General features: G+C 56.3%; 1 protein-coding gene across 5 annotated transcripts; it reads left to right on the top strand.

The window, feature by feature from the left end:
- Positions 1-1,523: 1,523 nt before the first annotated feature.
- On the top strand, positions 1,524-25,599 carry MS4A10 (membrane spanning 4-domains A10). 5 transcript variants are annotated; one of them, XR_012375426.1, is made up of 9 exons: positions 1,524-1,635; positions 4,240-4,458; positions 4,898-5,017; positions 6,139-6,195; positions 7,695-7,826; positions 8,994-9,104; positions 11,210-11,328; positions 16,289-16,383; positions 25,557-25,599. XR_012375426.1 is itself a non-coding variant. In XM_073883318.1 (8 exons), the coding sequence occupies exons 1-7, from the start codon at positions 1,600-1,602 to the stop codon at positions 11,309-11,311; spliced, it is 774 nt and encodes a 257-aa protein (XP_073739419.1). In that variant the 5' UTR covers positions 1,524-1,599; the 3' UTR covers positions 11,312-11,328; positions 16,289-16,431. The 5 variants fall into 5 exon arrangements, 3 of the variants coding, with proteins under 3 accessions (XP_073739419.1, XP_025734542.1, XP_073739418.1); XR_012375427.1 differs by lacking the exon at positions 25,557-25,599 and adding an exon at positions 18,649-18,968; XM_073883318.1 differs by lacking the exon at positions 25,557-25,599 and having other exon boundaries at positions 7,698-7,826; positions 16,289-16,431.
- The last annotated feature ends 428 nt before the right edge of the window (positions 25,600-26,027 follow it).

Raw genomic sequence — 26,027 nt, 5'->3', positions numbered from 1 at the left:
TGCCCAGCCCGGCAGGTCTGAGAGAAGGTGAGTGACCTTGCAGTGGGTGTGACAGCTAAGTGAGCATAGGACGGGTTGCTCTCCACGTGGCTGTGTGCGTGACCTGGGCCAGGCATGACTGCTGGGTGCGAGGGAACCCCATGAGTGCATGGTGACGATGATGCTTACACACGGCACCTGACACAGGCCAGGCACCGCTGGAAGCATTTTAATATTCTGACTCATGGAACCCTTTACCAACTCCCCCCAGATGTATTGTTATCCCCACTTTGCAGAGGGGGAAACCAAGGCCGAGAGGTCAAATAATGCACCCTAGTTCTCACAACTACAAAGTGGGAGAATCAAGGTTTGAACTCAGGCAGCCCGGACCCAACATCAGCTCTGAAGTGCTCTGCTGTGCTCAGCAAGCTGACATCGGCAGGATGGCCAACAGGAGCGGCCGCTGGGCTCTGTCTGCATCCCAGCCCACCCTCGGCATAGCGAGGTGGCAGGAGAAGCCAGATGGGAAAGGAGCCCAGGGAGGGAGCCTCCAGAGCCTCCTCCTCAGGATCTATACACCCCAAGAGTGCAGCGCCCTGCTCAGGGGCAGAATGGGGACAGGGTGCCCGGGGCCCACCCGATTGGCTGATACAGTTTGTGGGCCTGGATCCTGAGTCACACAAATCAACCATAATAAGATGCTCCTGAGACCACCGGAGAAACTTGAACACTGACCAGATATTTGAAGTCTAGTAGGTAGCAGAGATTGGGCAAGAGATGTTTCTGTGCCACGGAGGAGCGTGGTTATATAGACGCACAGCGCACTGCACTGGGCATCAGTGCACCGCCCGCCCCCCACCCCCACCCCGGGCACCAAAACTCCAACGCGCTTTGTTTAGTTATGACATGTGATCATAATCTTTTTTTTTTTTAAGATTTTATTTATTTGACAGAGAGAGAACACACACAGAGGGAGAGGGAGAAGCAGGCTTCCTGCTGAGCAGGGAGCCCAACGTGGGGCTCAGTCCCAGGACCCTGGGATCATGACCTGAGCCGAAGGCAGATGCTTAACCCACTGAGCCACCCAGGTGCCCCTGATCATAGTCTTTTTAAAGAGTCCTTATCTTTTAGAGATAAACACCACGATGTTTACAAACCATGGGATGCCCGAGTATTGTTCCCCGATGGGGGAGGGTTGGGAGCTGACACGCAAGGTCCCCTGTGAGCCCCTGACCCCTGCAGCCCAGGCGATGGACCCTTCTCTTTACTTTTGGAAATGTGTGAAAGGATCCAAAATTAGAAAGATATTTTAAAAGGCTCAACCTGGGACTCTATGAAAGATTTACAATCAATCATCTTCACACCATCTGTCCCGCACTGTAAACAGATGGAATTGTCAACAGGTGCGGTTTGCCAAAGGAAATTTGCAGCTGTAAAGAGGGTGCAAAGATTTTTACCCGCCTGGGTTTGGGGGGTGGGGAAGAGGCTGGCTGCTCACACTGCTGGGCATGAAGCAAAAGGCGGGGCGAGGAGGGAAAATATCCAAAGTCTAATGTTAAAGGATATTCTGATCTTCTGGTGCCGGGTCTGTGGGGCTGAGGTGGATCCGGGGGACAGAGCATGGCCGGAAGCTCTGAGTGGAGGTCCCAGGGCCAGGTGAGTGGTCCCCCACAGCCGGAACAAGGAGGGGAGGGTCTTTGGTCGGATTCTATTATAGCAGAGCCTGAGATGAGGATCTTGGGCAACGGGTGTATTGAGGGAGTGCTCTCGAGAGAAAAAGAGCGAAAAGCAGGGCAGGGCAGGTGAAGCAAGCCAAGGACAGAGGGGGTTTCAGTTGACTGCGAGCTTCAGCCTGATCCCACTGTCAGCCTGTGCTCAGGAGCACATGCTTGGTCCCACCTTGAAGCCAGGGGACTGTCCCTTCATGCCCCACTGGCTGCAGGCTGGGGAGGAGGGGCTGAAACTAAACCCCCAGGAGGGAGCAGTTATAGCCCTTAGCCCCAAGCATTACAGCAGCTGGTAAAGGATGCCCCACCCCACCCCAATAAATGGGAAGTGGGGGGCACCAAGAGCATCTACCCCAGGGAGGAACTCACTACCTAGAGCCCATCCTGCTGCCTGCTGGGAGGCGTCACAGCAATTTCCATTCCAGTCCCAGAAACTCACACACACACACACACACACACACACACACACACACTCTCTTAGGAGGAAGCAGAGCCCCAAAGAGGGAAAAGGACTTGTCCAGGACCATGCAGGGCCGGTACCAGAGTCCAGGCCTCCTGACTCCACCCCAGAGCAAGGCCTCCGTGTCCTGCTGGCCCTTGGGCTCCTTGCAGGGGACCTTCCCCTGTTTTTTAACTGGCAGCCACTAAAACCACATCCTCTAGGGATGGCCCCCCAGACGCCACCAGCCCATTGTCACATGGTGTGACTCAGTATCTCTCAATTCCTGCCTATCTCTGCTTGACACACATGCACACACACATGTGCGTGCAAACACACACACGTGCACGCCGGCGCGCGCACACACATACACATAGGTACACATATACACATGTACACACATGTGCACGCCGGCACATGCACACGCATACACATAGGTACACACATATACACATGTACACACACGTGCACGCCAGCGCACGCACACACATACACATAGGTACACACATATACACATGTACACACGTGCACGCCAGCACACGCACATACATACACATATGTACACACACACACACACACACACACACACACACACACACACCCTCAGAAGCTACCCTGTCCTCTAGGCCTCCCCAGCACAGACTGATCAGGGCCTGAGGTTTTGTCTGCTCGACCACAAACCTCCCGTTGTCAGATCTCACTCGCTATCGCTTGGGTCCCTGTGGTGTTCAGCTCAGACTCCACAGATGACTCTCGGACCACCCAGTACACTCAGTATACCCACCCTCTCCTTCCCTTGCCACACCTTCCCCCATTCCCCAGGGGCCCCAAACTCTCGCACCCCATCCCCCCATGATCACCCCTGAGGGCAATAAGGACAGACTGGGTCAAGTCCTTTTTTTTTTTTTTTAAAGATTGTATTTATTTATTAGAGAGAGAGGGAGCGAGAGGGAGGGAGCATGAGCCACGGGAGGGGCAGAGAAGAAGACTCCCCGCTGAGCAGGGAGCCGATGTGGGACTCGATCCCAAGACTCTGAGATCATGACCTGAGCCGAAAGCTGATGCTTAACCGACTGAGCCACCCGGGCGCCCAGGATGAGTCAAGTCTTAATAGAGGAATGGATGAAGACCAAGTGGAGCCTGGGTGGTGGGATTCCAGGCATGTGGCAGGCTGATGTTTGCTGAGCATTTGCTATCTGCCAGGCCCTGCACATTGCAGACATTATCCCATTTAATCCTTATAACACCCCACCCCCTCCCCTGTGCCTGGGAGAGGCACTAGCTCCCCACCCCCCAAGTGACAAGGAGATAGTGAGATGTCATCAACCTGCCCAAGGTCCAGTTTCCCGGGAGCACAGCCAGGATCTGAGCCAGCCTTGCCCATGTCCGGCGCTCGTGATGTGATCCACTCCGCTGGGGGCTGGAGGGGGCTTTCATTCACTGAGGCAGCAGTGCCTGGGGGACGTAAGCCCACACACTCTGGAGCCAGTCTGCCAGGCTTGAGTCCCAGCCCAGTCATTTCCCGGCTGTGTGACCTTGGGCAAGTGGCTTMACCTCTCTGGGCCTCATCTGCAAAATGGAAGCAAGCACAGTATTTACCTCAGAGGTTTGGGAGGAGTATAACATCAGATAATGCACACAGATGCTTATCCCGCTGCCACGAACAGAGAGAATGTGTGTAAATGTTGACTCATTGGTAAATATGGACTTCCTGGCTCACTGGTGGCTCATAGCAGGTCCTCCACAGAAGTTTCCCTCCTTCCCCTTCCCCATCAGCCCAAACCCGGAGGCACCATCATGGGCGGTTTGGGTGTGTTCTGTCTCGCAATGGCTGGGAAGTTTGTCTGACCCTTTTTTCTACCCCAGACGGAACGAGGTCCCTGCAATGCCACAGAGGCCTCGAGTGGCTGATTCTCCCCATGCCCAGGAGCCAGGTGATTCTAGGTCAAATCAGGTTCAGGGGTTACTGGACAGGGCAGCCTGTTCCGGAAGGCCCTGGCTCAGAGAGCAGAGGCAACAGTCACTGAGTCTCACCCAGGCATGAGCCCCAGAAACGGGATGGGTTCTGACCCAGCCTCTCTGCCTCACCGGCAGCCAAGGTCCTTGGCCTGGGTCCTGACAGCAGAAGCCTATGGAGCAGCCGGAGTGATTCCCAGAACGGAAGTGAGGGAGCCCCCACCATGGCAGACCCACGGCCCCACCCAGCCTGGCCAGATGAGGCTGCCCCCGCAGCTGAGCCTGCCCGGCTTCCCGCCTCCGGCCTGGCACCAGGAGCAGCCCAGGAAGAGACACACCCTTCTCAAGGAGCTGGGCGTGAGTGGCCCATTTCCCGGAACCCTGGTGGGGGTAGGCGGGGACCTGGAGGGCTGGGGAACCCTGAGCGGGGAGGCAGATGAGAAAGCCTCCCAGTCGCCCTGCTTAACACTCCTGCTAGAATTGAAAAAGCCGGGAGGGGTGGGAGAGGCTGTCTACACCTGCACCAGCACTGGTTCGGTGTCACTCATAGGAAGTCCTCAACAGAAGTCTCTCCCCTTCCCTCCCCCTCTCCCCCGCCTACCCCAGGGGGCCCCAGCCCCACCACAGGGGGAGGGACAATTACTCCATTCCCATCACCTTTCCAAGGAGCCAGTCCTTCCTTGCAGACCCACCAGGATGCCTTGGAAGGGGCCAGGTGGACCCGGCTCAGCCAGTTGGTGCAGGGCACCAACGCCCAGCCCTCCACGGTGGCTCCCTGTTCCCTCCCGGCCCCCAGGCCTTCCATGTTGTCATTGCTCTACTGTACTTGCTCTTTGGGAGTTGCCTGGTCTCTACGGTCAAGAGTCTTCACCTGGTGGTGCTGAAGTCTTGGTATCCATTCTGGGGGGCTGCCTCGGTGAGTAGGTGCCAAAACATGGGCCAGATGTGGGGGTCAGCAGGCAGGCTTGGGGGACCCTGGCATTTGGGGCCAGATGCAGGTGGGTCAGAATGAGCTACTAGGAGGGAAGCCCCTTTCCCCAGTCCCCCTGCCTCTGCTTCTGTGTCCTCGGTGCTTCCCACGAGGCTCCTTCGGGCCTGCATCCCTGGGGGCACTCCCGGCCTCTCTGCACACTCCTCTAATCCAGCAGGTGCATCCAGCAGGTGGAAGGCAAGCATGAGCTGGGGGCAGCTCCATTGTCCTCGGGCTTCTGGGCAGGCTTCCAGGCTGCCTGCCGATCCAGGAACCTGTCCCTGGAGCCTAAGGCTCCGTCAGGCTGGGTCTGTAGGAAGACAAGCGTGTGAGGCATGGCTCCTGTCCTCTCAAGGCCATCAGCCACGAGGAGAGACCAGAGCACACACTGTTTCCCGAAGGCTCCCCAACGCATCCTCCCCAACCCTGGGTCCCCCCCATCCCCGGAGTCCTGCTTACACACTGCGCCCCAGTTCCCATGGTGCCCTCTCAGGCAGGTGTCCTGACCTCCCCGCTGCCACTTTAGTTAGTCCACTGTCCCCGGCCCCGGGCTTTGAGTGCACAGTGATGGGACTGTCTCCACATGCAGTGTCTAGTCATCCTGTGGTCCCCGGGACTGGCACATGCAGCCACTCAGCTAATGGTCAAAGGAATCATTGCAGAAATACACCAGGGACCTCAGAATGAAGAGCTAATATCCTCCAAACGGCAGGATTCGGGAATGGAGAAAGGGTCAGAGTAGAGAAGATAGTGCAGCTGATCCCAGAGGGATGGTTTGGGCCAGCAAAATGGGGGGATGAGGGAGGGGCCGGGAGGGCATCTGAGCACAGGGCGCAGCTGAGTCCCAAGTGTGGGGGTTTGCGCACACAGGGAAGACCAGCGTGGCCAGAGCAGACCCAGGATGGGCCCTGTGGTGGGCAAGGGGAGCTCCTTTGTTGGAGGAGTGGTTCTCCACCACCAGTCAGCCACTGGGGTTTTGGTTTTCTTAGAGTAGCCAGAAGAAAGCAAACTTGCAGGTTTCAAGGAACCCCAACCTCTCTTACGACTGTTTCAAATCTGGCCTGCAGTTCCTCATTTCAGGGATCTTGGTGATCATGACAGAGCTGCTTTCGAAGACTTACCTGGTAAGTTGGAGCGCTGAGGTCACTCCAGGCCCGGGTTAGCTTTATGAAGGGCATCTGTGTGCGTGTGGTGGCGATTTGGGAGGCGGTTCTCCAGGATTGGCTGGGAGCAGGCACGAGTCTTCTGGACAGCAGAGGGCATCCAAGCAGAAGGGTCCCCAGGTCCTCAAGGTCTGCCCCTCACCCCCTGCCCTTCCTGCGCCCCAGTTCTGTCCTCATGTCCAGCATCAGCAGGTAGGCTTGGCCCGCAGGCCCGGGCCCGCAGCTGGGTTTCCATGTGCTTCTCATCTCTGAGGGACACGACCCTGCACTGTGCTGTCCCCGGCCCAAGCACCTTGCCCACTCCCGGATGCACGTTCTCTCCCGGCTTTGATTCACTCCTGATCGTTCTTCAAAACTCGGCGTACACGCCCTGTCCTCCTGGCAGTCTTTCCTGACCCGCCATGGCTGGCCTCTGTGTCCTCCAAGCTTGTCCCCAACAGCTCACCTGTCTCCTTTACCCTCTCCCATACACTAAGCTGTGTGGCCACCCGGTGTCCGAGCATCCCTCTGGCTCAGGTGGGCTGGAGTGACCCGGAGTGGCCTGGGTAGGCCCAGAGTAGACACTGACACAAGACTGGCCAGACGGACGTTGGTGATGGAAGGACCATCCCTACCCCTCCTACTCCATGGCCTCAGCCCGCCCTCCGCCCCGGAAGGCCTGCCCAGGTCCACATTTGTGCCCCTCAGACTGGGCGGGGCTGTGACTGTCCCCTGCCTTCTCAGGAGGCATAGAGAACAGGACGGCATTGTGCCATTTGCCCAGCAGGGACAGGAGATGCATGGCAAAGACCCGCCCATTCCTCCCGGACTGGGCCCCTTTCAGAACCAGAAGCTTCTCCCTTTCTACACCCAAGCATGGGGAGTCCCTACTGCAGAGAGGTCTGCTCTGGTGAAATAAGTTGGAGGTTCCATGTGTTCAGACTCTTTCCCCATTTATAAGGGTTCGCTCTCGGTAAGAGGCTCTTGGAAAAATGCTTAACCCAAGATGGTGATGAATGGAGGCCGCGGTGGGTGGAGGAGGAGGGGGTGAGGTGTGTGAGGATGGGGTACCTTCAGGACTCCTCCTGCTCTTCCCTGTAGGGAATGGGATGGGTGAGGGTCCATTTGGGGGTCCAGTCCCTGACCAGGCAACATATTTGATGCCAGGATGATTAAGACCGGCTTTGAGAGGGAGACAGTGGTGGGAGCATCCCTCTTTAGTACAAAGTCTGTGGATTGGGAGGCAGCCCTTGGGTTCCCCCAATCCTGTCCCATAGAAGGTGAAAGCTGCTTGCCCCCCCCCCCAGACCCGGTGGTCAGCTAGCTCAGAAAGTCAGGTTCGAATGAGGAGCCTCAGGCCCAGAGACAGGCAGAGTCTTTCCTGAGGTCACAGAGCAAGCACCTGGCAGGCCTACACACAGGACCCAGGTCTGGGTCTCTAACTTTTGGACAACGATCATGACTGTTACTTTTGCTTGTAGAAGACGCTTTGCCTGATAGCACATGCCATCAGCTTCTTCTGCGTGCTATCTGGCCTCTTTGTCATTGCCAAAGATCTCTTTCTGGAGAGTCCCTTTGAGTTCCCGATCTGGACACCATACCCCAACAGCACAGTGAGTACTCTGGCCCTGAGGGTCTTCTCACTCCCAGGAAGGTGTGGCCTTGGGCTTGGCCAAGAGGAGGTTTCTGGCTCCCAGGAAACCTTTTGGAGCCCAGGCATAGGGGCTGGGGCCCCCAGGCAATCTGTTCCCACCCTGTCCCTCCTGAGGCACGGCGCAGAGGGGGATGCTGGCTTCTCACTGGTCAGCGTTAGGGAGCTGGGTGAGGCCTCGAGTCACTGGGTCCAGTCCCACTTTTATAGATAGGGAAACTGAGGATCAGAGAAGAAGAAGGGCCTGTTTGAGGTTGAGCAGCAAGTTGGCAGCAAATTCAGGACCACAATCTAGAACTGCCAACTCCCTGTTCAAGGCTCTTTAAATATCGTAGCCCCAGTGACCCCATTATGGGTGAGCCTCACAGCAGCCTTACAGACTGGGCCGAGTCTACTTTGTTACCCCCGTTTTAAGGGAGTGAACACTGAGGTCCAGAGAGGCTACATTAGTAGACCAAGACCACACAGCAAGTCAAGGGTGCAGTGAAGACTCAAAGCTGGGCCTACAACTCTGAGCCCAGTGCCTTTTCAGCACAACCCAGCACCCCTGGAGCAGAAGGTGGGCCGGACACTCTGCATGGTGGCCGCGGGCCTCTGGGCCAGGTTCCTGACCATGGTGGTTGGCTCTTCCTTATTGGCCTCCACCACGCACACACACGCGTGGGCACACAGGCAGGCCTACTCACACCCACACATGCACGCACGCACGCACGCACACAGGCTGCCTTACAGATGCCCGTGCCATGTGAGATGTCCCCACTGCCTGGTGGCCCTAAGCCTAGCTCCTCCCCAGCTATAAAAGATGCTCCTTCTCTGAGCCTCAGTGTCCCCATCGAAGTGGGGCTGGCTGAGACGACACTTCAGGCCACCTGCAGTTCCACCAGAGACCCACGAGATTCTCCAGCCCTCCAACATTAGGCAGATACTCACTGAGGACCCAGGGGTACCAGGCGGGGGGTGTAGAGCGGCAACTGAGAAGGGCCCAGCCCCAGCCCCACAGAGCCCCACCCTGCCCTCCACAGGGCACACCAGCAGCTGAAGCCCCCACTGCCCCGCTGCTGTGCCCACCTGAGGGGTGTAGATACCCAGCGAGGCCTCGTCCTGTCTCCCTCTCCCCCACACGCTCCAGGTCCACATCCAGAGGCTGGAGCTGGCCCTGCTCTGCTTCACGGTCCTGGAGCTCTTCCTGCTGGGCTCCACGATGGTCACAGTGTGCCAGGATGACCGCCCGTCCGCAGAGGTGAGGCCTCCTGCAATGAGAGATGGGTGAGGACGCGAGGCTCAGGAAGGGGAGGCGGCAGGCAGGGGCAGGTGAGGAGCGAGTCCCTCACTCCTTTGTCATGTGGCTGAGCATTTACTCAGCGGAGCCACACACAGAGCGGGTCCAGTGGGGGAGACAAGGCCCATGGCAGGGAAGGCTGATTCAAGCTGGAAATTGCAGGACCACCCAAGAGATAATGCCCCAGGAGCTCAGAACGGGCCCCTGCTCTCTGGCCCTGAGGCCCCGGGAGCTTTTCCAGGGAGATGGGTGGACGCCCCAGGCAGGATTTGAACTTGCAGGCAGGATGGGAGAAGGGACCTCCAGCAGAGGCAAGGTCATGGACAATGGCTTGGGGACGGGACAGAGAGCTATGGCGTTTTGTGGGGTTTGGCTGTGGAGGGAGCAAGCAAGGGGGGTCATATGGGACTGAGCATTTCAGGCTTATGGGGCACTCCTGCTGTTGAGCACTTTAGAAAAATATAACTTGGAAAAAAAAAAAAAAACAACAACCACCCCCCCCATATCTTGATTAAGCTTAATTTTCTCAACAGCCCTTCAAGGTAGGTACCTACTTCCCCATCCTACAGATAAGTAAACTGAGGCTTAGAGTGGTCCTTTCCCTTCCCAAGGCCAGTCAGCCCGTAAGGAAATCCAGGACTCGGTCCAAGGTGTGTCTAACCCACGGCCAGGCCGGTCTGCCCGTGGGGTTGGCAGAACGGCAGGCTGGGGCCAGATGTGTTTTGGAATAGACTAGCCTCTCCCCACGCCAGTGGCCCTGACCAGATGTGATTTTCTAGGCTCACTTCTGTAAAGGAGAAAAGTTCCTATTAGAATCTGAACTTGAGAACAGATAAAAACACGGGCTCCAAATTCCCCATGATCCTGCGAGTTCAACTCGCCTATTGTTTTCAAGTGGGTGCCGTCTGTCCACAGAGATTGCACGGCACAAATAGGAGTGGTGGCCCCGAGCTGGTTGTCCTAGTCAGGGCCGGGCTGCCTGGCGGGAAATCTCGGTAAGACGTCAGAGAGCTGGGAGAGGCCTTGAGTCCCTGAGGCCAACCCCATGGCTCAGGATGGGGAGACTGAGGCCCCCTACCTGCTGCAGGAATTAACGAGACCCGAGACCCGGCTCCCACTTACTGGCATCTGCTGCGCTGAACACTGCAGGCGTCCCGTTGCCGTGGCAACAAACTATCGCCAATCTGACAGCTTAAAAAGACACAGCCGCGGGGTCTCGCGGTTCTGGACACGGGCAGTGTGAGTGGGTCTTGCGGGGCTACCATCGTTGAGCCTTGCTGGCAGGGCTGCTCTCACACCGGAGGCTCTACAGGAGGGTCCGTGGGCCCACCCAGAGAATCCAAGAAAATTGCCCTTCACCTGAGTAGCAGCCTGAAGTCTGCTTTGCCATGTGGCCTGACATATGCATGGGGTGGGGGACAAGGGCACAGACGTCCCTGGAGGCCCTACCGCCCTGGTTCAGACCTCCTAGCACCTCGCAGCCACTCTGGGAGGCAGGGAGGCACATTCTGCTTTCCCATTTTTGGAGGAAGAATGAACTCAGCAGGGTTACGTACGGCACACCCCACAGTCCCATGAGCAGGGAGGGGCCAAGCCGCACCTCCCCCAAAGGCCTTTGTGTCCCCTTCTGTCTGAGAAAACAGGGCCAGGGATGGGCTTTGCTGCAGCCTCATCACAAACCAGGGATGAGGCCAGGGCAGCAGTCCCTGGGGACACTGGGAGCACACCCCTAGAGTGTGCTTTGGCTAGGAGGGACCCTGGCCCAGCCCCGACAGGGAAGCTGGCGGGAGGAGTGAGTTGCCCAAGGTCCCCTGCACACTGGTAGCAGGCCTAGAATGAGGGTCAGTCCACTGTCTCCCAGCGGACCTCTCCGCACTCCCTCCTCAGGGACAGGGAGGGAGAGAGAGGCCCAGAGTGGCCTTCTGAAAGCCCCTCCCCGAGCCTCGGGGGTCCCCATCTCCATGGGAAACTTGACACGTCCACAAGGGAGCCAGTGGACAGTGCTTTGTAAATGGCCACTCACCGCATGAACGTGAGCAGCAGGGACTGTGGCTCCTCTTTTGCAGAAAGATGACTTGTCCCTTGTTCCTGACACACCGGTGGCATTCAGGCGGTGGCCGATGAGTCCTCCACCATCCTATGAGGATGTGACTTTAGGTGGCATATAAGACGAGCAAAAGCAGAGGTACGGAGGCCCTGGGCTCCCCAAACCATCAGAGTTCACCCCCCAGTCCCTTCTTCCCGAACAGACATGGACCAGTTCCGAGGGGGCGGCTGCAATAAAGGGGCAAATGGTGCCGTTGCTAGAACGGTCTGCCCCGAGCTGGTGGCCAAGGTGGGGACGGTTCCCATCCCCTCAGGCACAGGAGGGACCCCGCTGGGCCCCCAGCCCCTCCATGACACTTCTTCAGCACCTGAGTGGCTGGCCAGAGCTGCCTCAGCTGGGCCAAAAAGCACGGCCCGGTCCTACCCACTCAGGAGCAGACCCTGGCCCCCACTCCATGCCCTCTCCACTCCCGGTCTGCTTTCTCCAGTCACTGGTGGGACACATGGGGAGCGTGTCCCTGTGGGGCTGTGGGGTGAGTCAGGGTGCAGTCTGTGTCCAAATCCCTGGATTCGGGTCTGGGGGGTGGCTGGGGCGTTGAGTCAGATGAAAACTGGGACCCGTTCTTCCCAGCAAACTGTGAATGCATCTCCCGGCCTCCCTGGGCCTCAGTGTCTCCATCTGTACCATGAGGGAGTGGGTGGATGAGGCCATCGCCCCCCCCCCCCACTCCCCGCTGGAAAGCTGAGATAGGAGTCAAGTTCAGGATTCCCGTTGTGAACCTGCAGGCTCGGGGTTCACACCAACTCCCGCCAAGTAAGTCAAATGAGGGAGAGCCGCCTTTCTCCGTTCCCGAATGTAGTGGTCCCAGGACAGTCTGGGATTCATTCCTCCTGTGTTTCCATAAGTGGTTCTTTTTTTCCCACGATGTATCATTTGGGATGATTTATTTATTTATTTATTGCAGATACAAAAAATAGGAAGCCAATGACTCTCCATAAAAGGAAGCTAAGCACAAAAATAATGTAAACATGGTGAAAACAAAACTAACTTGCCGCCCACTGCTGTGATGTCAGCTACAGCTTCTCCATCTCTCAGCCGTCTGCTCCAGACACCCTGGCTTCCTTGAGGCTCTACAGATGCTGCAAGCACACCCCTGCCGCTGAGCCATCCCCTTGCCCTTCCTCTGCCCGGACTCTCTTCCCACTCACTCTGTGAATCTTTATTGGGCTACTGACTCTGGGCCAAGGCTGGTCCCATCCGTCTGTGATGGAGGTTCAGTTACTATCCCCCTTTCACGCAGGCTCAGAGAGGTTAAGCAAGCTGCCCCAAGGCACACAGCTGGTAAGGAACCAGGATTTGGACCTGAGCACTCTCACTCCAAACTGAAATGCTGCCTCCTGACAGCACCCGACGTGGTTATAGGATGGGCCCTGCTCTGCGGGAGCTGTGCACTCACTGCTCGGATGAGACTAGTCCGTCTGAGGGGACCACACGGTGCGCGTGGCAGAGTCAGCCCACAAAGCTCATGGGCACCCCGTCCTCCCAGACAGGCTGTTTGCCATGTGGTAGCCCAGGTTCATGGTTGTTCGGACTAGCAGCCTTCAACAACCCCTATGTGTAGAGATGCCCTCCCGATCAAGGGCACTCTGAATATTCCCGGGGTTCAAGGTTGTCTGAATTCCCCTATTGTCACCTCCCTTGTTGCCACTCCTGGCTGTCACCTCTGGTTTCGGTCACTGGCTTGTCCATAGCCTCTTTTCTCCGCTTCTGGTCTGCTGGTTCTGCAGGCTGCAGCTGGCCTTGGAGCCGAATGCAAAGTAGAAGCCGCTGGGCTCGGAGGGAGCCTCAGGGAGCCAAGAGCCATGCAAATGTTGGGGACCAATGGTTAGGACCAATATTTAGGACAAGGGACATGAAGAAAAGAACTTCAGCTTGGCTGTCTGGAGACCCGGCTGCAAATTCCAGCTCGGTCATCACTTACTCGGTGACCTTGACTCAGCCCCCTGCCTCACTGGGTCTCAGTTTCCTCATCTGTAAAATAGGACACTGCACTAGGATGGCGATGTGCTTGTATAGTCAACCAAACAACGAAAAGGATAGTACAGTGATTACATACGTGTCAGGTTTGTACACTTGCTTCCTCTTTCTCCGTCCATACCCCTGCGTGCACGCACATACGCACACGTGCATCCGTATATACGCTTTTTTCGTAGAACCATTTGAAAGTAAGTTACAGATACCATGGCCCTTCCTCCCCTTATTCTTCCACCTGCATTTTTTTCCAAGAATATGGGCATTCTACATAATCACAAAAGTGTTACCGCACTAAGAAAATTAAAAATAATTCCGTAATTCTAATATGCTGTCCATATTCAAATTTTTCCCATGGGACCAAAAATGTCCTTTACTGTACTTTAGGCTTAACCCGGATCCAATCAAGTTTCGTGCATTATACCTGATTGTCACATCTCTTTGGTTTCTTTTGATCTAGAACAATCCTCCCACCTCTTCCTCATGAAAAGAACAGTTTTCTATGAAATGTCTGCTTGTTTCCTCCCGGTGCCCTTCACTGGTTCCCCATCTTCCTCTTTCCTCTCACCTGGCAGTGACCCTGAGGCTTGGTTCGACGCAGGGTGAAGGCTGGGGAGAACTCCCCGACAGACCTGCTGGAGCCTTCTCACCGCGCCCCGTCTCAGACCCCAGGGCCCGCTCGTCCCTCAGTTAGTAATCCCGGGCATGGGGGTCACCGTCACTGCTCACCACTGCTTCTGTCAGTCTTTATACCCGCCTTTTCCTACAGTTGTTGTTTGTTTTTTTTTAAAGAAGACAAAACATGGGCGCCTGGGTGGCTCAGTCGGTTAAGCGTCCAATTCTTGATTTTGGCTCAGGTCATGATCTCAGGGTTGTGGGATCGAGCCCCGCATCGGGCTCCATGCTCAGCACAGAGTCCGCTTGTCTCTCTCCCTCTGTTCCTCCCCCAGCTCACTCTCTCTCTCTCTCAAATAAATAAATAAAATCTTTTTAAAAAGAAAAGAAAACAGGGGTGCCTGGGTGGCTCAGTCGTTAAGCATCTGTCTTCGGCTCAGGTCATGATCCCAGGGTCCTGGGGTCGAGCCCCACATCGGGCTCCCTGCTCAGCGGGAAGCCTGCTTCTCCCTCTCCCACTCCCCCTGCTTGTGTTCCTGCTCTTGCTATCTCTCTCTGTTGAATAAATAAATAAAATCTTAAAAAAAAAAAAAAAAGAAAACGGAACAGTTCACATCACTTATTAAGTAGGAAAATGTTGAAATTAGTCTTTCTGTATTGGTTGAAGGTATAGTATATAAATCTCAAATATAGTAAATACTAACTTGATGCACACATAAAGAGTAACTGGAAACCTTGCCAGGGTCATACAGTTACCAAGCCCGTAAAGGGATTCATGAGCTTAGGGGCTGGGGGACGCTAGCCTCCATGACCCTTGGGTTCCCCGTGAGCTCCAGCACGCTGGGTTTCTGTGACAATGAGGCAACAGGAGGAAGGGGTCATGGCCCACAGCTGACCTCAAGATGCTGTTGCTTAGTAGGGTTGCCTGGGTGGCCTTGGGGCAAATAAACCAGAGTGCTCAGTCCCCTGGGTCCCCATAGATAGTGAGGCCTTTCCATCCTCAACGAAGACACCACCGACTACCCCCAAGCCTGGGGAGGAACCAGCCTTGTAAGCAGTGGACTCCCGAGAAATGAGCACACCCAGAGCCAGGGGTCCTGGTCAGGGCGGCGGAGAGAGAGATGCACAGGGGATGGGAAGGTCACTGGACTAAGAACGTCCTGTACCTCTGACTCATTGTGGAAACGAGCCTCCATTTCCCATCTGTAGAGTGGGAACGGTCATTCCTCCCTCACAGAGTGGTTGTGAGGGTCAGAGAAGACTGCGGATGTGAAAGTATCGACCACATGTTCCCCGAAGCGCCGTAGATGTGGGGGGAAATGGTGTAGGATGTGAGAAACTGGCGATAAATTATATCAGTGCGTGGGGCGGGGGGAGGTAACTCCTCTTCAATCTCCATCAATCTCTTGGATTTCTTTAGGGAGAAAGTCTCCATTTGGGACTGTCGTATCTTTAACACCTCTCTAACGCAAGCTGATGTCTCTCCACCAAGACACAGTGGGCCTCGTTCTGCGGGCGTGGCATCAGGCCAGAACTCAGCCACGCTGTTCCTTGTCTTGGGTCGGCTGTCTTCTACTTACAGCAAGTGACACTGGCCTCCCAATTACAGTCGTGACACAGTGCGCTCTTAGAAGACATGTGTGTGCATTAAAACAAAGGAATGATGGGCCCGGGGTTTTTTGCAAGCGGAGATGAAAATGCTCTAAAATTGTAGTGATCATTGCACAACTCTGTGCATATGCTAAAAATCACTGAATTGAAAAAAAAAAAACAACTTTTTAAAAAGAAGGTCCATTTAAAGAAACCCATTAAATAAATAATGGCATAAAACACAGATAAATATATACAAATTATGAAGGTAGAGCTTGAATGATTGAAGTCTGGGAAGACAGGCCAGTGGACCCGCTCATCCCACCCCGTTGACAAGAAAGAAGCAGGTTTGCCCTCTGTGGTTGAGCTGAAAGTTCACTTGGGCCCTGGAACCTGGGATTCTACCTCCAGGTCTCATAGAACTTTCGTACCAGAGGATCTTTATGGATGATCTCACTAAGCCCTCATGTGACAGATGGAGAAACTGAGGCCCAGGTGTATGAAAGGTTATCCAGCAGGGCTTAGACTGAGGTGAGGCTGGAGCCCAGGCTTGGCGCCGTTGCCCACTGCCCGTGATATGCTCCCCTTCCTTCCCTGGGAGCCTGGGGGATGAGGCCAGCAGCTGTCTGCACCCAACTGAACCCCCTCCCCTGCAAATTCCCCCAACCTACAGTGTCCTCCACGCCACGGGACAATCCTGCAAACTCTAACCCCATCCCTACCCTGGGAGCATCAAGAGAAGCCTCAAAGCCACTCCCTTCCTCCCTCCCACCCCCCCCCCCCAGGGACGCCCTGTGCTCAAGGCAGCTCATGGAGGCACCAGAGCATTGTGCTCATCCTTCCCTCCCTCCTCCCTCCACAGGTGAGGACGGATCCGCACTGTGCTGTGTCTGAAGGCAGACTACCACGAGCAGCCAGAACACAGCCCCCAGCCTCTCTGATGCTGGCCTCCAGCGGGTGAGACAGGCCCTAAGGGTCCCACCAATAAATGGGTAACTGGTGGAAGTGCTGTGAGGACTGATGGAGACCTGATGGGGAATATGGGGGGGGGGCAGAGAAGGAGTCAGTCCTCTCCTCTGGAGGTTGTCCTAGTGGAGGCCCGAAGGCTGCTCAGCGCTGACCCGGGGAAGGACTAGGGTTAGCTGACCAGAGCTCTCCCCAGGCCACAGCCTGTAGCCACCTGCTCTGCTCTCCCACCCTCCCCCCTGTAGCCACCACTTCCCCCCTGCCTCCCCACTGCCTTCCCAGTACACCTGCGGCTTCACATGCATTCTGTAGCAAATGGCCCACTGTGTAGCAGGCCCCTGCCGGAGCTGGACACTGTTCCTGTCAGCACTCAGCCAGAGAGTCAGAACCAGAGGGAGACACCCAGGAGACTGACTGCAAGGAACTGGCTCCCGCAGTTTGGGGGCCGGGGCGGCAAGCACATTTGGGGGCCGGGCGCCGTCCGCAGCTGCCCTCCACGGCTGGAGCTTCTTCTCCATGAGGGAAGCTTCACTTCTGTGCTTCAAGCCTTGCACTGACCGAATCGGGCCCGTCCGGACCATCCAGGAACATCTCCCTTACTTACTGGTCCCACGATTACGGGTGCAATCACATCGGCAAAATACCTCCCAGCATCATCTAGATTGGTGTCTGAATAACTGGGAACTTGAAACAGAGGTGAAAAGGCCCTCCTGCGGGGTGGCTCTGGGCAGTGAAAGTAAACACAGTGACCTCAGGACCGACAGGGAGGGTGTCCTGGGAACAGGGGGGTGGGGCAGTTAGGGAGGAGCTGCAGGAGGACGGGCTGTCTGTCTGTCTGCGCTGGGCCTCAGAGGGAGGAAGGGTGCTCCTGGTGGCAGGAACAGCCCGGACGAAGGCATGTGACAAGGGAAACAGGAAGCAGTTATGAAATTACAAATGGAATTTCCAAATACAGGAAACCCCCCCACACACACACATACAGGGGTCAGCATCCTCAGTCAGCAGGTAAGATAAAAATCATTGCTATGGACTGAATGTCCGTGCCCCGCCCCGCCACGCACCCCCAGATTCCTATGTTGAAACCCTGATCCTCAGTGTGGGGGTGTTAGGAGGTGGGGCCTTTGGAAGGAAATTAGGCCCCAAGGGTAGTAGGGTCTTCGCGACTGGGATGGGTGTCCTTGGAAGAGGCAGGGGAGAGCTCGCTCCTGTCTCGGCTCCCAGCCACGTGAAGATTTGATGAGAAGCAGACACTGGCAGGCCAGGAAGGGGGCCCTCCCCAGAACCCAACCACGTCAGCACCCTGGACTGCCAGCCTCCGGAGCTGTGAGAGATAAATATTTGCTGTGGGAGCCACCCGGCCTGAGCAGATTAAGACAGTCTTAGTCACGGGGTCAAAAAGTTCAATAATACAAAACAGGCCAACTGAGGGGGCAGCACGTTCCTTCCCATGGAGGCTCACTCCGGGGCGTCTGCTCATGGAGGCCAATGTTGCCAAGGTTGGGAAACCGTGCTAGAATGAAGCCTGGGCTTCCAGAGGGTGCTGTAGGCCATAGGGAGCCATTGATTTACGTTCTGGGAAGATCTCTCTGAGACCATCGTATGCAAAGTCTGGAGAATTCCCTGCCTCAGTGGGAGCCAGCCATTATGCCTCTGGCTCATCTGCTCCGGTACAAGCCCCTGTGCCTGGCTCTCAAGGCTTCAAGGCTTGGTAACTGGGAGCTTCTTGCCTCTTCAGTCCTGCGAAGGGTGGGTCAGGACTCTCCCCAAAGTCAGTCTCCCGCCCTGCTCAGAGAGGCTAAGTGACTTGCCCAGGGTGGCACAGCAGGCTTGAGGCAGAGCGGAGTCAGGCTGCGTGTGGCCCTGAGGGGGGGTGAGCCCTCAGACACTCTGCGGGGCCTCACTAGCCAGCAAAGCCGGGGCCAGCCCACCTGGACAGGTAGGAGTGTGCAGCTCCGTGGGGGTGCGGGAAGGTGACAGTGCAGATAGCTGAGGAAGGAAGAGCAATACAGGGGGTCGCTGGGTGCGCAGAGGAGGATGGGGCACCTGCGGGGCGCAAGAGCAGCTGTGGGCTGAAGACCGCAACACGGGAGGGCAAAAAAGGCCCAAGAAGAGTGTGCCTGAGTGTCTGGTGTGTGTATGTGTGTGGCGGGGGAGGGTGCCTGTGGGCGTGCCTTGCCCCGTCGCTGCCCCTCTCCATCCCAAGCCGTGTTGGCGTGCGCCCACTCAAATACAGTAACGTCCTCGGAACGATTTCAGGGAAAGTTCCTGCACTGACCCACGTGACCCTCCCCTGTGGACTTAAAGGGGCATCGTGGGCAAGCGTTAGGGAACGTGATCAAAACAGACATGACCGTCAATGACCCGGGAGCTGGACCCCGGCACAAGGAGGCTCCTCACCCCACCGCTGTCCTTGGAATGTGGGTTCCATTTGACCTTCCTGCCCCCAGAAGCTGCTCCAAGGCCACAGCCTTGAGGTGCGATGTGATGTTGAGAACACCTGCACGTTGTACGTGACTGAGTCCAGTTAGGGCCTCCTGATAAACTTCTAAGATTTGGAGGGTGGGTGTGCCGCCCAAGGCAAGCCTCATCTGTAAGTTCTCTTTGCTGGTGTTAAAATTATCACCCACCAACCTGGAGTGGGCTGCCTCTTTCTTGGGTCTCCCCCTGCTCCTTGCACATGAGAAAGCTCCCCAGAGGGTAGTGAACCTGCAGCTAGTAAAACATTCTATTTTTTTTTTTTTTTTTTTTTTTTTTTTTTACTTTTCTTGAGTTAAATCTGGCTGATAGGGAAAGAGAGTATCTTTTATCAGTCAGGACTGGGGTTCTGCTCAGCTTCACTGGGTCACGTAGAAAGTTCAGGGATTCATCCTTGGAATAGTGGCTCCTGCCCAAGTGTCCACCGAGATGCTGCCGACCCCCGAGATGCCCCTCACGCCCTCAGTGTGGGGTGGGCTTGCCCCGCGAGCCTCTCCCCCCACTGCCCTGCAGGCTGGGGTGCTGGGGATCTGTCCCTGGGTGGCCACCGTCCCTGAACCCTCACACCATCTCCCCCAGGAAGAGCCACTGGAACTTCCTAGCCGGGCACCCACCCACCCCTCCTCCAGCCCCCTTCAGATGGCTCCATCTGATGGGTCAAACCTGCCCCCAGAGATCCTCGTGGAAGCATGTTCAGGGCAGCGCTTGAAACTCCAGGTTGCTCTTATGCCCCTGTTCTCTCTTCACTCTGTCGGACAGAAGAGCCTGGACCTCTCCCTGGACCTCTCCGAAGACGTGCCTGTCCTTTCCAAGGGGCAGGAATGAGGCTGCCGTCTGGAGGATGGAGGAGAAAGGCGCAGTCCGTCTCTCCCGCAGGTCACCCTGCCCCGTCCCCCTGGCCTGAGAAGCGGTCCTACCCACCTCTCCCTCTCTGTGTTGGCCGTGGGGAAGCCCTGGCCCCTGCCCGTGGCCTTCAGACAGCAAGGTGCAGGGTCGGGGCTGCGAGCCCTACGTCCAGTACCCCCGTTGTTCCAGTGCTGCAGAGGAGACGCTGAGGCCCGCGAGTGTGAGGGGGCTGCTCCAGGCCCCCGTCCGGCAGGCTTGGGGCAGAGCGACACCGTCCAGCCTCGGCCTGCTGCCCTCCCTGTGGTCAGGCCTGTCCCCTCTCTGCGTCCTGTGGCCACTGCCGCTTGCTTTCTGTACCACGTTTTTGCTTCCATTCCAAATCCTGGAAAGACTGCTTCAGAGCAGTTCCCAGGGCCAGACCCTCTGTCTCATCCAGGGGGACATGGCTGAGGGGGTTTGGAGGGGGAAGGGAACAGAGGGCTCCGCAGCGGCCACATTGATCTGGGCCCCTGTCACCTGTGATTCCAGAGGACAGCTGACCAGCCCCAGACGAGTGGCTGCTTTCTGGAGGAGAGGGGGAAAGTCTGGGGGAGGTCTCTGAGGCCATGGCTGTTAGAATTGCACCAGCCTCCTCTCCTCTCCAGAACTGTCTTGCTCCGGCCACATCTGGTATCCCTCCAAAATGCCCTGTGTCTCTACTGCGCTGTCTGGTTCTTCTGCCTGGAAAGCTCCCAGGCCCACATACTCCTCCACGGAGCCTGCCCCCACCCAACCCACACACACTCCTCATCCCCCACCGCACACTGGCCCGCATGGTGGCTCTTCGTTTTTAAGGGTCTCAAACTCACAGCTCTTCAGGAGCCAAATAAGTGGCATAAATGAAGAAAGAAAGTGTAAGTCAAGAAGAAATGAGGTTCCCCTCCTAAAGTCACTTACTTTGAAAACAATTAGGTTAAGACCTTGTTAGTCAGACAAGCCCCACGAATCAGGGAGCTACGTCCAGGCCCACAGACGCTTGCCCCTTGGTCTGTGGGCATCTTGCCCACTGGACCGCAAGCTCCTTCAAGTGGGGTGTCTGTCACTGTCTGTATAAGAACCCAGACCACAAGAGTGGGACGCCACTCTCACCAAATCTCGGCTGTGGCCTGGGTACCGATTAGAAGCCCCGGAGGGTGACGGAGCCTTGTTGGCAGAGTTACTGAATTTCCAAACTGATGTCTTGGCTCCCCTGGGAACTCTCTGCTCCCCTTCCTCGGCACCCATCCCCTGGGAGCACTGCAGTGACCTGGCCAGCCTCCCTGCTCCCCGGGCATCTCCAGTTGCACACGCAGTAAGATCTTTATTCTTCTCTGTCTGTGTGGTAGCACGAGCCAGGGGAGCTCCTTGGCGCCCCAGAAATGGGCACGGGGCTGACAGCATCACACAGAACTCTGACAATGCTAATCATTCCAACCCAAACCCGTTATTTTACAAACGGGGAAACTGAGACCCAGGGAAGGGATTAACCCATAGCATGTTAGCGGCAGAGCTGACTTGAACTTCATTATTGGACTTGAACTCATTATTGATCCCCCAACAAGCCCCTGGGGACCAGACACCGGGGCTTCTCTCTCCATGTTTCTTCCGGAGATAGCACAGGAAGGAAATCCCAGCAAACGCCTGTTCTCTGTGAACCTTTGTCAGCATCCCTCGGGTTCCTGAAACACTCCATCTTTGTCCCTTTCCTCATAATGGACACGTGGCACTCACAGGGTACCTTCTCCTGCCCTGAGATTCTCCTGGATCCTCTACCCTATTTATTAATCACCTTTGGGGGCCAATCATTTTCTAAGAAGATTGGCCAATCTCTTCGTTTTTAAACTGAATCCAGGCAGTTGCTGTTCCGGAGGTGTTAACTCTGCTAGACTGGGACCTATTGGGATATTTCCAACTTTGTATCCCTGGCACTTGATAAATATGTTGGAATTAAAGTGACATCTGCTAACTTTGTCCTCCTCTTGGCCGGTGTCTGGGGAAGCCTGAAGGAGGGAACAGCCGTGTGGCTGGGGTTTGGCTCAGGCCAAATCCCATCCCGGGAGGATGGGCAGAGTGGAGCCGGCAGGATCTGATTCAGCACCCGCGGGGGCCGGGCAGGAGGATATCCTCCCTGCACACAGATGAGGAAGCCAAGCATCAGAGGGGCAACATTCCTGGTCACAAGGGAGCATATTTATTGGAATCCCAGTGCGGCTCTTAGAACACTCACTGGTTAACTCAGCTGAGCCCCAGTCCTGCTGAAAGCTTATGTCTTAGTTGGGCTGCTACAACAGAAATACCATAGATTGAGTGGTTTAACCTACAGACATGTATTTCTCCCCGTTCTGGAGGCTGGAAGTCCAAGACCCAGGGGCTGGCCAGTTCAATGTCTGGTAAGAGCCCTCTTTCTGGTTCATAGACTGTCTTCTTGCTGTGTTCTCACACGACAGAAGGAGTGAGGGAGCTTGCTGGAGCCTCTTTCACAAGGGCATTAATCCCATTCGTGAGGGCAGAGCACCTCCCAAAGGCCCCACTTCCAAATACCATCACATGAGGGGTCAGGTTTCAACACATGAATTTTGGGGAGACACATACATTCAGGGTACGGCACTTAGATTCCATGGAAATATTGGCAGAGTCCAGGCAGGACCTCAGACATGGAGCATCTGGGTGGTGTAGTCAGTTGAGCACCTGACCCTTGATTTCGGCTCAGGTCATGATCTTGGGGTCATGAGATCGGGCCCTGCGTCGACTCTGCACTCAGCGGGGAGTTTCACCCTACGGGATCCTCTGGGACAGATATTGCCCTCCATTTTCGAGGTGAGGAAGCAGAGGGGCCAGCTGACTGGCTCAGATGTGGGAGTTGAGACATCAGTGCAGAAGCTCACGGCCAGGAGACCTCACTGGTCCGCAGCAACGCAGCGGGGGCCGGAGGCCCGGAGGGAGGGATGGATGGGCCGACGTTCTGCAAACTGGCCTGAGTGGAGGGACCACCTGTGGAAGGAGGGCGTTACTCAAGGCTGGGATTCCCACGCACCTCCCCAGGAGAGGCTGATTGGGGAGGCTAGGCCAGCAGTGAGGCCCCGGTGTTGGTGATTTTTAGCAAGCACCCAGCTGATTGTTGTGATCGATCAAGACTGGGCAGCATCTCGTGGGAGCAGGAAAAAGGTAGCAGGTTGTCTGTCAAGGTGGCGTGAGCAGGGCCCAGGCACTGGGAGGCTGCAGGATGGGGCAGAGAAGGGGCCATGGTGGGCCGAGGGGAGGTGAGGAGGCACCCCGGCTGCTGACGGAGGGCCCCACGGTCAGGTAAATGCTCAGAGCTGCAGTTCTCAGACTCCAGGGGCCTCCCAGCTCTCTGTTCCTGAGCTCACTCATAACTTGAGGTGTTCTGGGTCTCTGTTGTTTTTTTTATAATGTCCCCCACTTTTGCTAAGGGAGGCAGCATGAGGCAGTGGACTGAACACAGGATGTGGGGGCTCAGAAGGCACAGGTGCAAGTGTAGACCTCCCTATTTACGTCCGTCTGACCTGAGCAAAGTGGATGTGGTACTCCCAGCCCTACACAACTCAGGGGATGCTTAATAATTAAGCAGGGGAACCTACCCAGATAAGTGGTTCACGAGCTGTAGACACAGGTGTGAACTGTGGAGTTGGTGGTGTTATTAACTAGCCTGGCGGAGCAGGAAGGTAAGGGCCAAGGGTAGTAGGGGATGGGAGGGGTGCCCTAAAGCAGGAAAAGCTCAGGGTCTGTAGCCAGCTGGCCTGATTCGGAGGCCAGCTCTGGTCTTTATTAACCATGTGATCCAGGCAAGCTAGTTCTGTCTCCCGAAAGCGAAATGGAGATTGGGCTTGACAAACTATAACTGTTTGCTGGTAAGCGTGAGCCCAGGGCGGGGGGTCAGTCCCGGGCCACACCCCGCCCCCACCCGTACCTGCATCCCTGCCCTCATCCCCCAGCCCCAGGCAGCAACTTCCGTGTGTTTTAATGTGTGTGTTTGTTTGTGAACTGTTCCAAGTGCAATATTTCATTTACACAGACGGCATTGTGACGGCTCGTTCTGTTTCTTTTTATTTCCTACTCAGCCCTGTTTAAGATGCATACCTATCACTCTCTGCAGACATGTAGCCCTTTGCTACTGCTACAAATGACACATTCACCCATGTGTTACCAATGACCTCTCCTGGCCATGAAGCTTTTCAGCTGGAGAAACAGGGACCCAGGAATGGGGATGTGCTCGGGAATGTTTTGCCTCATCCTCGGATGACCTATGTGTGTGCCCAGGTGCCCGGGGCGAGGATGTCTGAGCCGGCAGGCTCCAGGACCCCAGCTCCAACTCCCTCCGGCAAGCTGGAGGCAGCCCAGCCCCGAGCCCAGCTGCCGTCGGAAGCCGGCTCATCAGTGGTGACAAGCCAGGAGCAGCAGCGAGTGATATCCCCTGTCCCCGGGACCCCAGGGCTGCCGTGGCGGAGCCCAGAGGAGTCCTCCCTGCTGCCCCAGACCCCGGAGACGGCCCGCCTAAGCAGGGAGGACCTCTTCTTCCAGGGACAGCCAACCACCTTGGGAGTAAGTGGACCACTCAGTCCCCACAGACCCTCCCTCCAGGGTAGACCCAAAACAGCCACCACCAATCCCAGCAGCTATGTAGTGGGCAGGATTTAAAGGGCCAAAGGCATATTCCGGTGAGAAAGTTAAAGGAGCAGGAAAATAAGACAGATCTGCAGGGTTGTCCCTGCATGGCCTCCAGCTCGGAAAAATAGGAAAGGCTGGGGCTGCCGTCACGTCCTGGAGGGTGGCAGGCCCAGAGTGAGCAGGGTGACATCCTCCTCGGGCCACTCTGGGGTAAGAAGTCAGCTTCCCTCTGGTTCCCCTTGACTTTCCTTTTCTGATGTCCCACACCTGTCTGTGGCTCTCTCTACCACACCTGAGTGGGTCTTGGTCAGTGGTCAGCAAGTGTGAGCCGAGGGTGTCTGTCGGGCACGGATGTCAGAGTAGCAGCTGAGCCCGATGGCTGAATCCCAAATCATGCGGTCACCGGTGGGGGCTCACTTACCTTGTTGCAATGGGCGGTGGAGGATAGAGCGAGCAGAGGGAGCATGGGAGAAGCTGCCCCTCTTGGGTGATACTCAGAGATGCAGCATGTCGGAAGGCAAAGTCGCAGTGCTGCTCTCAGGGTCAAAGAAGCCTAGGAGGGGGCCGGTCACAGCTTGGAACAAATGACCACAAATTTGGGGCAATCAGCCTAGGAGGAGTCAACCCAGCATTCTGGAAGGCGAGGATGAAACCACCAGGATGCTTACACAGATGTCATACATAGCGAGCAAGGAGCACAGACCTTGTGCTTGGGCACACACAAGCTCAGAGTCCAGCTTGGAGACCTCCGGCTAGGGACGCGCTTCCCATCTGCATCACAGCGACGAGGGTGCCAGCCTCCTGGGCTTCTGACAGCTTCATGATTGGATGCATAGAGTGCTTAGCACACTCGGAGCCTGGCCCCTTGGAGGTAACCCACATACTGATAATATCTCACGAAAGAGGACCAGGCTGGATGCCCAAGATGGTCCTAACCCAAGGCTTCAAGAGTTCTGCAAACCAGTGGTGCCCAGCTGGGGTTGGGGGGCCCTGGCTCTGCCCCTAACTGGCTGGGTGATCTTGGCAAGGCACTCATTCTCTCCAGTGCCAAGTCAGGAGGTGGATGAGGAGGTTTGTCTAAGATCCCTTTGGGCAGTGACATCTGGACAAAGATTTGCTCAGCCCCACCACTTGAGCCCTTGAAAGAGCCCTTCCAGGGACCACCAGGGCTTTAGCTCACCTCCACCTATGCCCCACAGGCCCTGCAGATCCTTATTGGCTTGCTTCATATCAGCGGTGGAGGTATCCTGGTTGCTGCCCCAAAATTTGTGGAGTTTCCCACCACTTACTGGTACTTGCTGGCCGGTGGAGTGCTGGTGAGTACCCTGGAGACCCTGCCCAATGGCGGCCAGAGCCAGGCTTTCTGTGGAGCCAGGGAAGGCTACGAGGAACTCTGCTCCCTCCCTGGGCCCTTGGGGAAGAGTTTGAGTCTGAAATGGGGGTGAGGACGCAGCATGTGAAACTGTCCTGAGCTCCAGGGGAAGCTCTCACTCACCCCGCCTCACACACCCATGCAGGGCTGGGTGACCCAAGGCCAGTAGCTGGGCTGCAGGGTGGTCAGCCAGAGGCTGCAGTTGCTTCACTGCACGTGGGATGAGGGAGGAAGGGAGTGGTGGAAAAGGGCCCCTGCCCCAACAGGTTTAGCCCAAGCAAGAAGAAAGGCAAGATTC

Source organism: Callorhinus ursinus, unplaced genomic scaffold (genome assembly GCF_003265705.2).
Source record: "Callorhinus ursinus isolate GAN/ISIS: 27379988/994484 unplaced genomic scaffold, GSC_fseal_2.0 scaffold51, whole genome shotgun sequence".
NCBI classification, from domain to species: domain Eukaryota; kingdom Metazoa; phylum Chordata; class Mammalia; order Carnivora; family Otariidae; genus Callorhinus; species Callorhinus ursinus.
This window is presented reverse-complemented; position numbering and strand designations above follow the sequence as displayed.

What these genes read in the sequence shown, in the direction of transcription:
- MS4A10 (XM_025878757.2), top strand. Translation starts at nt 1,600, where the DNA reads ATGGCCGGAAGCTCTGAGTGGAGGTCCCAGGGCCAG. An exon ending in AGTGGAGGTCCCAGGGCCAG is followed by an intron (nt 1,636 to 4,239) that starts GTGAGTGGTCCC and finishes CCTCACCGGCAG; the next exon opens with CCAAGGTCCTTGGCCTGGGT. An exon ending in CATTCTGGGGGGCTGCCTCG is followed by an intron (nt 5,018 to 6,138) that starts GTGAGTAGGTGC and finishes TCTGGCCTGCAG; the next exon opens with TTCCTCATTTCAGGGATCTT.